General features: G+C 36.1%; 1 protein-coding gene across 2 annotated transcripts in view; it reads left to right on the top strand.

Annotated features, from left to right (window-relative positions):
* The first annotated feature begins 916 nt into the window (after positions 1 to 916).
* The window catches only part of LOC5565264 (cyclin-dependent kinase-like 4), a 62,546-nt gene continuing 49,165 nt past the window's right edge, over positions 917 to 14,297 (top strand). For both annotated transcript variants that reach the window (XM_021852262.1, XM_021852273.1), the window contains exon 1: positions 917 to 1,124. In XM_021852262.1, the coding sequence (XP_021707954.1) occupies positions 1,120 to 1,124 (5 nt within the window). In that variant the 5' untranslated portion in view covers positions 917 to 1,119. The remainder of the gene's footprint in view (positions 1,125 to 14,297) is intronic.

Raw genomic sequence — 14,297 nt, forward strand, 5'->3', positions numbered from 1 at the left:
TGCTGAAGGTGTCTGGGTTCGAATCCCGGTCGGTCCAGTACCTTTTCGTAAAGGAAATTTCCTTGACTTCCCTGGGCATAGAATATCATCGTACCTGCCACACGATATACGAATGCGAAATGGCAACTTTGGCAAAGTAAGCTCTCAGTTAATAACTGTGGAAGTGCTCATAAGAACACTAAGCTGAGAATCAATGCTCTGTCCCAGTGAGGACGTCAATGCCAAGAAGAAGAAGGAGAAACAATGAACACAATGATTCACTATGCCCAGGATATCTTTTAGATTTTTCATCCGTAAAGATCCTGGACTGGACAAGAATCGATCCCGTTGTGATATGCGTACGCTACTTTTGACCCACTAGTATTCTGGCCGAAATTTATTTCAATATCGCATTCCGTATCAAAGCTTGTAAAGCCGGCAAACAGAAATTGTCATTGAACCGTAGATCCTGTGCCCTGATAAGCATTTTATGTTTCTCTTAGTTTAAGGAATGACAATACAATTTTTAATATTCAGTTCAGTACAGTTGATTGATTCGACAAAAAGTCATAACTCAAATGAATTAGACTGTAAATCTGAATTCAGGGAATTTAAGTTTTAATACTTCATGATTTCAAAATTAACAGTTCATGTAAAGATTAGTGTAGTATTTAAATAATTTAAATTTCATTTTATTTTTTACTAAATTCATTTATTCTCATTCGCATTTTTCTGCAAAAACAAAAATTAAACTGCGAAGCTCTCGAAAAGAAAAAGGGCATTTTCGACCATGTCTCAAATCGAATCAAGGAAATGCAAGTTCAACAGAACCACATTGTCCACCACAATTGCTGTACAGTGAATCACTCGACACATTTTTGTTTACGCCATTTATTACTGTGACTACGGCCAATAAAGCAAAGGACATGCCTGTTGTGGTCAGTTCCAGTGGTTCGTTGCGTACATAAAGAGGTGGAAAACAATTATGTTGGAAAATCGTGTTCCATTTGCGGAAAACTAGTTCAATTTGCTTCTTTTTGCAAAAAAAAGAGATATTTAGCATAGTTGGAGCTGCACCGTACATGGTCTATATGTAATTGAAAAGGCGCGTTCTCGGTATGCTGTGGTCAGTTCCGTGAAATGGGGTAAGTTTTGAATTGAGCGGATCTGTTTTGAGCGATGGTATGCCGTTTGCTTTACGATTGTCATATTGACTTTGAAGTTTACACGGAAGAGTTACATTGAAGGTCATACAGTTTTTCTTGTATTTAAAATATTTAAAAAGAATGATCGATTATCATTCACTATACCGGAAAAGCCTTTGGAACTGTTTCTAAACGTTATTGCTGTAAGTTTTGGAATCATATTGAATCAATTTATAGTGCTGCGGTTGTTGGTGCATCATATAACGATGAATCGCAAAATCTGAGTAATTTTAATTAAGCTAATATTATAATGGCCTTCGAACAATATACATCAATGATTTTTGGAGTATGAAGGAATCCCGTCCAGTAGATTACAATAAACACCAAAATTATATCAAAATTTGTTACAAATAACAAATTTTGTTTCATTAGGAGCATGCTGATAAGAAATTGTAATACAATTTAAAGAAAACCAGTTATAATAACAAGGTCTATTCATTTGTTTTTATCTCAAAACATTAATATAACACAATTTGTTATGAATAACCTTAAATGGATTTGAAATCGAATAAAACTTTTTTTTTTGTTATAATTCAGGTATGGAACTTTACACAATGAGTTATATTTTTGTTTAGTTTGAAATACAGTGAGTTATAATTATATTTAAATTATAACAAATTTTGTTCTAATATTGAATAATGTTGAGGAAATATTGTAATATTTTTTGTTATGTTAACTACTAGCCAGCAAAAAATTCTAACAATATTTGTGAGAAACAAATGCTTACTCAGTTATAAAATCTATTACAACTCTGTTGTAATCCACTGATCGAGATATACCGTGAAAAATGAAAGAATAATCCAATTTTCCCAAGTTTTACACTCTGACTTAACGCCGACCATATAATGGTTTGACTTCTCATAATAAAGAGCTTCAAAGAACATTAAAAATATCTAGTATATTCTAAACTATCAAAATGTGTTTCTGGAAAAAGGGCCCCCACAAGACCATGGCCCCACGGCCCCCACATATGTAAATCCGGCCCTGCATGTCACACTTTCCTTCTCCGGTGGCTGTTGCCGTTATTGACTTTGTATGTTTTGAATTTACGAAAAATGTAATGTAATGAAATCTTGTTTTTTAACAGAAGACATGTTAACTGCACTACTTTAGCATTTTTCCGCTCAAAACGATAATCTTAAACTTAATTCAAATGGATCCCTGAATGAACCTGACACTGAGATCTGTTGAGTTCGCTTAGTCGACAAATACCACGGGTCAACTTTTTAACACCGGGTTGTTCCTTTCTGACATTTTGGAAGGACACGGAAAACAAAATACCCAGAATTTGAGTTAAACCAAAGGTGTGCAAATAAAAAAAAAAACTTAAAAAAATGTTGGACTTATCGAAAACATGAAATTGGTAAACATATGTTTTGACCTAACTTAAGCGTTGCACTCAAATTGGCGGGTTTGACCTATTGTACACTGAAATTATATTCCACCTCATCTGTTGGTTCTTGTGCATTTTATTTTCGCAACCGGTCGCTAAGAATGCATGTCTCTCATGACGTAATATATCTGTCAAAAAAGTAATCATTTATTTAAAAGAATTGGTCAAGAAATTTTTTACTGCAAGCTTCATCTGAAACGACATTTCATCTCAACTGCGTACTGCGATTAAAGAAAAATAATGTTCTTGATCACAGTTTTGGACTGCAATGTTTTAATCAAGAACCGACGCATTTTCACTTAGATGGAGGCTCTTTGATCGATCTATTAATAACAAACAATGAAGACTCTATAGTAACATTTAATCAAGTGGCTGCTGGTAGTTTCTCCAAGCACGATATAATTTTTGCATCGCTCAAGTATTCTCGATCGAATAATAGTAGCTATCACCGGTTTAGAGATTACAGTCGTATTGACTATTTGCAATTGCAGTCTGCTTTGAGTTCCATTGACTGGAACCAACTATATGCTATAAATGACTCTGATCTCGCATTAGATTTTTTCGCACTGCATATTCGAGAGTTGTATGAAACTTTCGTTCCAGAACATATTTACCATCCTCAGCGTGATGCTGTATGGTTCAATAACAATATTCGCTTTGCAATGATCGAAAGAGACGTGGCTTATAGAATTTGGCGTCAAAGCAGAAGTGAACATCATAATGCTCAATACAAGCGGCTTCGAAATCGAGTTTCCCATCTTATCAATAAAGCAAAACGTGATCATTTATCGTCTACACTTCGGAATGCGACATCTAACAAACAGCTTTGGAAAAAATTTAAACAAATTAACGTTGAACCAAACAAAAATGATAATATCGATTTTGCTCATACGGCTAACGAAATTAATGAGTTTTTTGGAGAAAATTTCACTCAAACCTCAGAAAATCTTCCATTTCTACCAACTAACGCTGATGGCTTTAAGTTTTTGGCTTGCGATGAATCTGATGTAATAATTGCTCTTAACTCAATCACCTCTAATGCTGTTGGAGTAGACGGGATACCCTTGAAATTTATTAAGTTGATTCTTCCATGTGTTATTACTCAAATAACTTATATATTCAATGTAATTTTTGCCTCATCAAAATTTCCATACTCCTGGAAAACTGCTAAGATTATACCTATTCGTAAAAAGTTGAGATCATCTGATTTAGACAACCTTCGTCCTATAAGTATATTGTGCTCGCTTTCTAAAGTATTCGAGAGAATTGCTAAGAATCAAATACAACAATTTATCTCTAGATATAATTTATTGAATCCGCATCAATCCGGTTTTCGATCCGGACATAGCACTACTTCCGCACTTTTAAAAGTGCATGATGACATTCATCGTGTCATCGATAAACAATGCTTATTTTGATTGATTTTTCAAAAGCTTTTGATCGAATTTCGCATGTCAAATTATTGAGAAAACTATCCTACAAGTTTAGTTTTGCTCGTAGTGCAGTGACACTCATCAGTTCTTACCTTGGTCGCAATCAAATTGTAGTTGCTAACGGCGAATTGTCCGATCAAATAAATATAATATCTGGTGTGCCACAGGGTTCGGTTTTGGGACCCCTTTTATTTTCATTATTTATTAATGATCTTCCAAATGTTTTAAAACACTGTGAAATCCATATTTTTGCCGACGATGTGCAACTTTACTTATGTTCTACGAAATATTCCTTGGATGATGCTGCACGGCTTGTAAATATTGATTTGCGTAATATTGCCGAATGGTCAACTAGGAACCTTTTACCTATCAATACTACTAAAACAAAAGTAATGTATTTCAGTCGACGTAACCGACCTCAATTTCTACCTGATATTAAAGTATTCAAATAATAAACTAGATTATGTTGATAAGGCCACCAATCTCGGTATAGTTTTTCAGTCAAACCTAGAATGGGACATACAAATCAATAACCAATGTAGTAAGATTTATGCTGGTTTACGCTATTTGAAATTGACAAGTCACATGGTTCCTGCTGAGGGTTGTGGGTTCGAATCCCGCTGGTCGAGGATCTTTTCGTAAAGGAAATTTTCTCGATTTCCAGGGCATAGAGTATCTTCGTACCTGCCACACGATATACACATGCAAAAATGGTCAATCGGCAAAGAAAGCTCTCAGTTAATAACTGTGGAAGTGCTCATAAGAACACTAATCTGAGAAGCAGGCTTTGTCCCAGTTGGGACGTAACGCCAGAAAGAAGAAGAAGAAGAAGATGGTTCCTAGATCTATCAAAATAATGTTGATTAAATCATTGCTACTTCCACACTTTCTCTATGGTATTGAGTTGATCATTAATGCTTCTAATGCAGCACTGCACAGACTGCGAATATCCTTGAATGCATGTATTCGTTGGGCTTTCAATTTGTCAAGGTTTTCAAGTGCGAGCCACCTACACAAAGAAATACTTGGATGTTCTTTCAATAATTTCATTAAACTAAGATGTTGTCTAGCGTTGTTTAAAATATCTCAAAATGGTCCAAAATATCTTGCCGATAAATTGGTTTCGTTTCGAAGTATTAGAGTCAGAAACTATACATTTCCTCAGTTTATAACTTCACATTATGGCAGCTCTTTCTTTGTTCGTGCAATTGAGTTTTGGAATCAACTTCCTGCTGACATTAAACACATTGATTCTTTACGGAGATTTCAGAACGAATGCATCAGTTGGTTGAATGAAGGAAATTAGGAACAAAAGAATTGATTATTGATAGGCGAGAGAGTTAGTTTTTGTTTACATTTAACTGTGGTTATTCTCCTCCAAATGTAGAAATTTATAAGGAAAACACCTTACTCTACATGAATATAATTGAATAAATAAATAAAATAAATAAAATAAATAAAATAAATAAAATAAATAAAATAAATAAAATAAATAAAATAAATAAAATAAATAAAATAAATAAAATAAATAAAATAAATAAAATAAATAAAATAAATAAAATAAATAAAATAAATAAAATAAATAAAATAAATAAAATAAAAAAACAATTGGCGACGCAACGGACGATCCGCGCTCTCCAATATTGTGGTCCGTTAGAATTGACGTAAAGGGGACCTCCGTCGATTGATTGGCGATCGACGGTCGTTCTTCGTTCCATTTTCTGGCGAAACACCACACTCCGTTTAGCTACCCCTAAGGGCGGGCCTTGGCAGTTGCACGAACTCAGGAAACTCCACAAATAATCTTCGTCGACTCCGGTCGACACACGAACTCCAGCCCTACCCAAAAAGCACTAAGCGCTTTTTGAGTGTAAACTTGCACTAAGAAAATCAAAAGTCGCGAATATCGGACTCACCGACTACAATCGAATCTCTCTACAGAAAAACGTTTTTAACAAAGGTCACTACTAATAGAAATTGAAATTTTGACCTAAACTCGCGAAACTTCTGAATACCAGCCGATTTGGAAGCGAAATGACCGAGTCTCAGTTGAACAAAATACAAGAAACCTACCGTAATCCGGGGCAACATTGATCATTTTTTTGAATATTTCTTAAATATTTCGTTTGAAAATGCAAATGTTGCAAATTTTACATTTTTAAAACAAGTACTGCCACCTATAGCTCGTGACTATATACTGCATTTTGTTTTTTGGAAGATTAAATCATGGCCCCTGAAGCCGAATATGAAGGCCAAACGCTTACAAGTCATTTACTTTTTGAGTTATTTTAAAATTAAAAACACCTCGAACCACGGAATACGCCTAAAGGTAGACAATTTACTAAGGGATTTCTATATTCTTCACAGTAATTCGTTAATGTTGCCAAATTGAGGATACTTATGAAAGTTTTGACAACGAAATCGTTTTCGGCGATGTGATTTTTAGTAAGAAACGCATTTTCCTTGCTCATATCGTTTGCAGAACTTATGTGAGACATGAATCTTCGGTAGTGTTATCCTTACCCATTGAAATCATTGTTTAGAAAAGATGACAAATTTACGCATAATGTAAACGCAATTTTCGCAATAATCCTCACTTACATTAGCTTATGAATATAAGAAAGGGAAGCACCATTCGTGATTTGAAAATGTTCCATCAATAAATGATGATACGAACTTTTTACGAGATGAGTCATTCCGATCAATGTTACCCCCGCTGATCAATGATACCCCGGATTATGGTACTTACATAAAGAGCCTATTCTTTAATCTTTTTGCGCCCAAATTAAATTTGAAATGGCGATAGTTCGCGCCTTCGGTAAACGAACAAGCTAAAGAATAAAACATTACAAAGGTTTTCACATCACTACACATATCCCATACTGGGTGACGTCAATTTAGTACATTTAGCCAAGACACAAACCTTATCGATACTTTACGTACCACTCAGCTCAATCGAATTCAAAGTCAAGTGATTTTGCTTAAAAAGATAAAAACGTCAAAAGTTCACTAACTTTACACTATATTTTTTCAAGAAAAAACGTAAAACGTTACAATTTCTTGCAAGAAATTTCCCACGCATCGAGATTGGCGATTACTTTTCTTTCTAGGTGTATAATCCCCATTAATTAATATTAAAATCAATCATTTTCAAGGCACATACTTCAAGTTGTTTATGGCATTAATCATTATTGGTGTTATGATTAATCATTGATTAATGATTAATCATTCATTGGTCAATAATTAAATGCCTGAAAGTATGCACTAAACGCCTTGAAGTATGCAAAAAACGGATTAAACACCCATCACACGCTATATCTAAACCAGCAGATTATGGAAATCGAATGTACCTCGGATTTTTCCTCGCTAAATATTAGTATTTGGTCTATAATTTCATAATCGGAAAGTTTTAAAATATTCCATCGGTGAAATTTTGATTGATTTTGATTTTTTTTTTTCATATAGAGTAAAGTGGGGCAAAAGTTCGAGTGGGGTAAGAGTTTCTTTTTAAGACTTGTAGCTCAATTCGAAACAAATCTTATAAATGTCATGGTGGTTCGAATGCTATTCAAGTAAGAGACTTTCAATCCAAATATCATAAAAATCGATTGAGATTTGGAGAAGTTATGGCTATTTGTTGTTTTTCGACGTGAATATTGTAATTTTTGGTCAAACTTTCGTTGCATGGAACCAATTGCAGATAAAATCTTTTTCAATATTTTATGTAAGGGCGTTTCTAGGCCTATCATAAGCTTGCTTTGAGGTGTATAAGTTTTTGCATAAATGCTTGGAAACAATTTTTGGCCCATAGTGGGGCAAAAGTTCGAATCAGCGGGGCAAAAGTTCGACCCATGTACAAAATCAAGGAAAAAATTGCAAATTGGTCAAAATCCACATATTATCTTCAAATTTAGTTAAATTTGTCTGATCGTGTGAAAACTGTCACCAAAATTTTACATTTCCACTTAGTTTTGCGAAAAACTGCTATTTTTGAGTATATTACAATCAACCCGGTTTTGGGAAATTTTTTGATGAAAATTTAGTTTGTATTTTTCGTTAAACTTAAGTTTACGGCTGGTGTAAAGTATGCCTGTCATAAAAGGATCGATGTTTTGTGTTTTAGCCAGCGAACTTTTGCCCCACGCTAGATTCGAACTCTTGCCCCACCGGTGGGGCAAAAGTTCGAATAAGACAATCAATTTTGAAACTGTTAAAACTGTTATGGGTAAATATTTTGACACAAGTTTGTTCAGCAAAATTATAGCCAATATGTTGAAGGTTCACTGTATGGTATTTGTTTTGTTTTAACTGCTATTGTTTTCCTGGAAACTTTGATTATACCACTAAGGTCGAACTTTTGCCCCACCTTACTCTACAGCCTAAGAAAATCAATAAAATCATGTTTTCCTGCACATTTCAGCCCATATCAAATGTATGAAAAAAAATGCACCGATAGAATATTTTGAAACCTTCCGATTTTGAAGTTATATACCAAATACTGATAGCTAGCGAGATAAAATCCGAGGTAGCTTCATTTGTTACCTCTAAAAAATTATCAAATCGCGATAACTTTTTTGTTTCTCGATATTTTTCCACCATTTTCCACAAGCTCTCAAAAAACTCTTCTAGTTTTAGAATATGTGTCGATATTGATAATTGCTCATCTGAACCCTCAGATATTCCAAAATTTCTTGGGGAACCGACGCGTAGCCATAACCCACGTAAATGTCTCAGGCTATAGAACTTTTATCGTATTCAGATATTCACTTCTCGGAATGATACATTAATGCGAGTATGTTGTGAAAAAAATAAACAATTTGGTGCAGCCGTCTTTGAGTAATGAGCATTTATGTTTCTGGTACCTTCTCCTTCTCCTGCTTCTTCTTCTTCTTGGCATTAACGTCCCCACTGGGACGGAGCCGGCTACTCAGCGTAGTGTTCTAAGAGCACTTCCACAATAATTTCTTTCCACAGCTTTCTTTGCCTAAGTTGCCATTTTCACATTCGTATATCGTGTGAAAGGTACGATGATACCCTATGTCCAGGGAGTCAAGGAAATTTCCTTTACGAAAAGATCATGGACCAAATGGGAATCGAACCCAGACACCTTCAGCATGACTTTGCTTTGTAGCCGCGGATTCTAACCACTCGGCTAAGGAAAGCCCCATGTTTCTGGTACCTTGATACTTGATACTTGATGGGCTACAATCCGCTACGTTGAATCTACGCCGAATGGATAATTCTTCTCCACTGGGCTCGATCCAGAGTCAATCGCTTCCAGTCGCCATGAACGTTAAGTGCCCTTTAGTCCTCTTCAACTGCAAAAAACCAACGTGTGCGCGGCCTACCACGAAGCCGACAGTCTCGTCCGGGTTCTCTACTAAATATTATTTTTGCTTGTCGTTCTTCCGACATTCGGACCACGTGACCAGCCCAACGCAGCTTGCCGTGTTTAATGAGCTTATACTTGGTACAACTCATGATTCATGCGACGCCGCCAGATGCCATGTTCTTGTTTACCGCCGAGCATTGTTCGCTGCACTTTACGCTCAAAAACTCCAAACGCTTTCCGGTCTACCTCTTTTAACTTCCAGGATTCATGGCCGTATAGAGCAACCGGAAGGATAAGTGTCCTATACAGCGCGAATTTTGTTTTCGTCTGCAGGCTACGGGACTTAAGCTGGTTACGGAGCCCGTGAAAAGTTCGCTGCACTTTACGCTCAAAAACTCCAAACGCTTTCCGGTCTACCTCTTTTAACTTCCAGGATTCATGGCCGTATAGACGCCTTTCCACCTCGCGGGTAACATCATTATCGCACGTCACTAATGTACCAAGATACACAAATTCTTCCACTACTTCAAATTTTTCACCATCCAGCACCACTTCACTACCAACGTCACGATTGGAACCACGCTGTCTACCAGCGATCATGTACTTAGTTTTGCTGGTGTTGACGGTAAGTCCAATCCACGCTGTCTCCCTTTTAAAAGGCACGAATGCCTCTTCTACGGCTCGACGATCATTTCCGATTATATCGATATCGTCCGCAAAACCCAGGAGCATATGCGACCGGGTGACGATGGTACCGCTTCTTTGCACGCCCGCTCTCCTTATAGCTCCTTCGAGAGCAATGTTGAACAAAAGGCTCGAAAGCGCATCTCCTTGCTTCAATCCATCTAAGGTTATGAAGGAGGTTGAAGTTTCATCCGCAACCCGCACACTTGATTTCGATCCATCCAACGTTGCACGAATCAGTCTAATCAGTTTCGCCGGAAAACCGTGTTCTACCATTATCTGCCATAACTCATTTCTCTTTACTGAATCGTACGCCGCCTTGAAATCAATTAACAGATGGTGAGTCTGCAAGTTGTATTCCCGGAACTTATCAAGGATTTGTCGCAAGGTAAACATTTGTTCCGTCGTTGATCGGCCCTAACGAAAACCAGCTTGGTATTCGCCGACGAAGGACTCCTCCAGCGGTCTCAATCAGTTGAACAGAACACACGCAGGGCTGGTAGCAAAAAGTGGTACCGAAAAAAGTTATTTTAGTGACCAGATTTGAGAAATAAGTGACTAAAAAGTGACTCTCGATTCTTAAAAAAGTGACTAAAAGTGACTTAAATATCAAACCGTTACCAGTTTTATTTCAATTTTATTATACTGTTTTACGATCATTATCCAATATAATAGGAAATATTCAATATGACTACTGCAGGTAGTAGGTCTAGTTGAGTATCATATTTCCAAAATTTTTATTATGCTTCAAAAATTTCAAGATAGGGAGCCGGATCCTATTCTTGGCACTTTTGATTCACTTGGGCAGTGGGGTTTTTTAAAAGCTACAGAACTCATATTTGGTCACCATATGCGTTGTACTGAAGCGCTTCTTACTGCAAAGTTTCAGACAATTTGGCCGAGAAAAACCCCCCATGCCAAAGTGAATCATGGAAGCGGCCAAGTGGTTCTGCACCCTATTGTCTACATTTTATTTCAAACATAAACATTAATATTTACGTAAATATTCCTTCTTATCAGATTTTAAATGTTTTCAAAAATATGTTTTTTTTATATTATCCATGTATTTTATTTAGTAAATTTTAAATAGAATTTGGAACATTTCCATCCAAACTCCCCAAAAAATGACATCTAAGAACCGCTAAAATTGAATTCATTGTAAACTGTGTAGATCCCAATACTTTTCAATGACTTTAAGTCGATAAGAATTTAAGATTCAGTCTAAAAAAATATAAGCGTATAGATGAAGTTTCGTCAAATGTAATATTGACAGAAAAATACTTTTTATTTAGCTTTATTAGATTATTTAAAGCTTCTACATAATAAGGTCAATATTTTGTGTAACTAGATCAAGATTACGGAAAATGTAATACATGAGCATTAATCAATATTTCAAATCAAAAATGATGATAGAAGATCAAATGTGATTGAAATACAGCTTAAAACCAATGTACCATAGACGGTTCCTTCGAACGCCGACTAAGGGAGAACAAATGGTTGACTTAAGCCTGAGTGACATTGAAATTTTCCATCTGTAAGTTTAACCCTTCTACCGACAGCTTCATTTTTTAACGCAAGAAAAAAATCAAATCGCGATCTCAAAAAACTCTTCTAGTTTGAGGATCCGTGTCAATATTGATCATTGGTCATCTGGATCCAGAGATATTCCGAAATTTCTTGGGGGACCGACGCTCAACCATAACCCACGTATACATCTCAGGCTACAGAATTTTTATCGTATTTAGATATTCACTCTTCGGAACAATACACTAATGAGAGTATGTTGTGAAAAAATGAAGCAATTTGGAGCAGCCGTCTTTGAGTAATGAGCATTCATGTATAGCATTCACGATGGCTAAATAAAGATCTTGAAAACTTCAAAAAACCTCATATCGTAATTTTCAGATATCTCTAAGAATTCTTAACCAATTTGAATGATTTTTTCAGAGTAACTCCTTATTACATGGCATTGTATAGTCCACATTTTATTTTTTCGATAAGTTGACGTAAAACAAAATGGCCGCCTAAGACATTTTGTATGAAAAATGTCGGTCCCCCAAGGAACATTGGAATATCTTTAAAACTAGATCACCAATCATCAATATCAACACGGATCCTCAAACTAGAAGAGTTTTTTGAGAACTTGTGAAAAAATGGTGCAAAAATTCCAAGAAACAAAAAAGTTATCACGATTTGAATTTTTATCTAACGGTAAAAATTGAAGCTGCCGGTAGAGGGGTTAATGGGAAGAAAGTTTGGCCGAATGGACATTTAATAAGGTGATAGGCTTAATAGGCTGTTCTTCTGAGTTATGCTGTTAAAGTAAGTAGATGAAAAAACCGAATTTAGTACTATACCATTTAATTCCACTAGAGTTTGTATCCTTTGACAGATACGCGTATTTCGACCTCAACTGTAAGGCCGTCTTCAGTGTCGTGTACTAGACTTGAGTCTAGAAAGCGATTTTTTAAAAATTTATGTTTAGTAACAATTGATAAAACACATTCCTAAATAGAGACACTGATTTTTTCTTACGCGCTACCGCATAAAAACCCGCGTTTTTTCAAAGAACGACGTAAAAACCCTAATCCTTTTTTTCGTGTAAAACAATGTTTTGTTATGATTCGTATGGTCATGCAACGTCAAAAACCACTAGGTTTTTTTGCGTCATTTGTTGAAATAACGCGATTTTTTTACGCGTTGCGTCGACCAACGTAAAAAAAAACCTTAATGTATACTCTATTCCGGCCATTTTTTAAGGTTTAGTTTGCAAATAAAGTATGTCCTAAGAAGTATGATAAGTTTTTACTCTCAAATAGAACATTAAATAATTATTATTTGTTTTGCGTTTTAGTGTCAAATACCTATATTTAGGATTTCGTAAAATTTTAAATAGCTAATGTACTTTATACCAGGATGGTTTAGTTAATAAACGTATTTGGAGTGCAAAGAGAACAATAAGGATGCATATTTTAAAACGTAGTGTTCGACAATAGAAGATAAACATCTTATTATCCACCACGAGGCATTAAAAGTTCTTTTAAAAGAGAATGCACGAGATATTCAAAAATAATACTAAAAATATAAACTTTTAGTTCATTATTATAAAATTGTAATAAACTTACAGCATAATGATAATAACTTAAATAATATTACAATTATGTGGATCTCTATGAAAGTTTTTTCCAAGTTTTTTTTCACAAGAAAACCATGAGCCAATATTTTGATACTAACATGAAGTTGTTCTGGTGTTGAACTAAATTTAGCGTAAATTAAAAAAGGTCGATTCATAACTTTGTCCCGAAAATTTAGCTCAAAATAGTTGAAAATAGTGACTTTCTGACGAAAAAAGTGACTTTAGTTGAAACGGCTTCAAAAAAGAGACTTTAAAGTGACTGGCTTAAAAAAAGTAACCAAGTCACTAAAAAGTGACTCGCTACCAGCCTTGCACACGACATTATTTTGTACGCCGAATTGAGGAGCGTTATTCCTCGGTAATTTGCGCACTCCAGTCTAAGGCCCTTCTTGTACAAAGGGCAGATGAGACCATCCAGCCAGCTAGCAGGCAATTCTTCTTCCTCCCATATCCTTAACAGAGTACGGTGCAGTATTTCGTACAGCTGCTCACTACCGTGCTTGAAAAGTTTGGCCGGGAGCTCGTCTTTTCCAGCAGCCTTATAGTTCTTCAACTCCTTAATCGCTCTTCTAACCTCATCTAGCGTCGGGGGCTCCACAGCTTGTCCATAGTTGCTGATGATTAATCTGTTCTCAGACGCGCTAGTGTTCTCTCCATTCAACAATTGCTCGAGGTGTTCTTTCCACCTGGCAGCCACCAAGAGTTTGTCTGTCAGCAAGTTACCTTCGCGGTCATTGCACATGACAGGAGAAGGCGCAGTTTTTCTCCGTACGCCATTGACAGTTTCGTAAAATCTCCGTATATTGTTTTGTTCCATGCTGTTTTCGTGCCTCAATAATGATGTCTTCCTCATACTGCCTTTTCTTTCTGCGGTGAATTCGTTTCTCGGCTGCTCTAGCTTCCTTGTACCGCTCTCTATTATGCCGGGTACCAGACACTAACATCCGGCTTCTGGCAACATTCTTCTCATCCGTCACATTCTGGCACTCCTCATCAAACCATCCGTTTCTGGGTCGTCTCTGAGCAGTACCTATCACCTCTCGCGCTGCTGTGCTCATCGCACCGTGGATAGACTCCCACAGATTGTTGAGGTTGTCGCCTACGTTGTATCCCCTTATCCGCTCATCAAGCTGCC

The sequence above is a fragment of the Aedes aegypti genome, chromosome 1, assembly GCF_002204515.2.
Source record: "Aedes aegypti strain LVP_AGWG chromosome 1, AaegL5.0 Primary Assembly, whole genome shotgun sequence".
Classification (NCBI taxonomy): domain Eukaryota; kingdom Metazoa; phylum Arthropoda; class Insecta; order Diptera; family Culicidae; genus Aedes; species Aedes aegypti.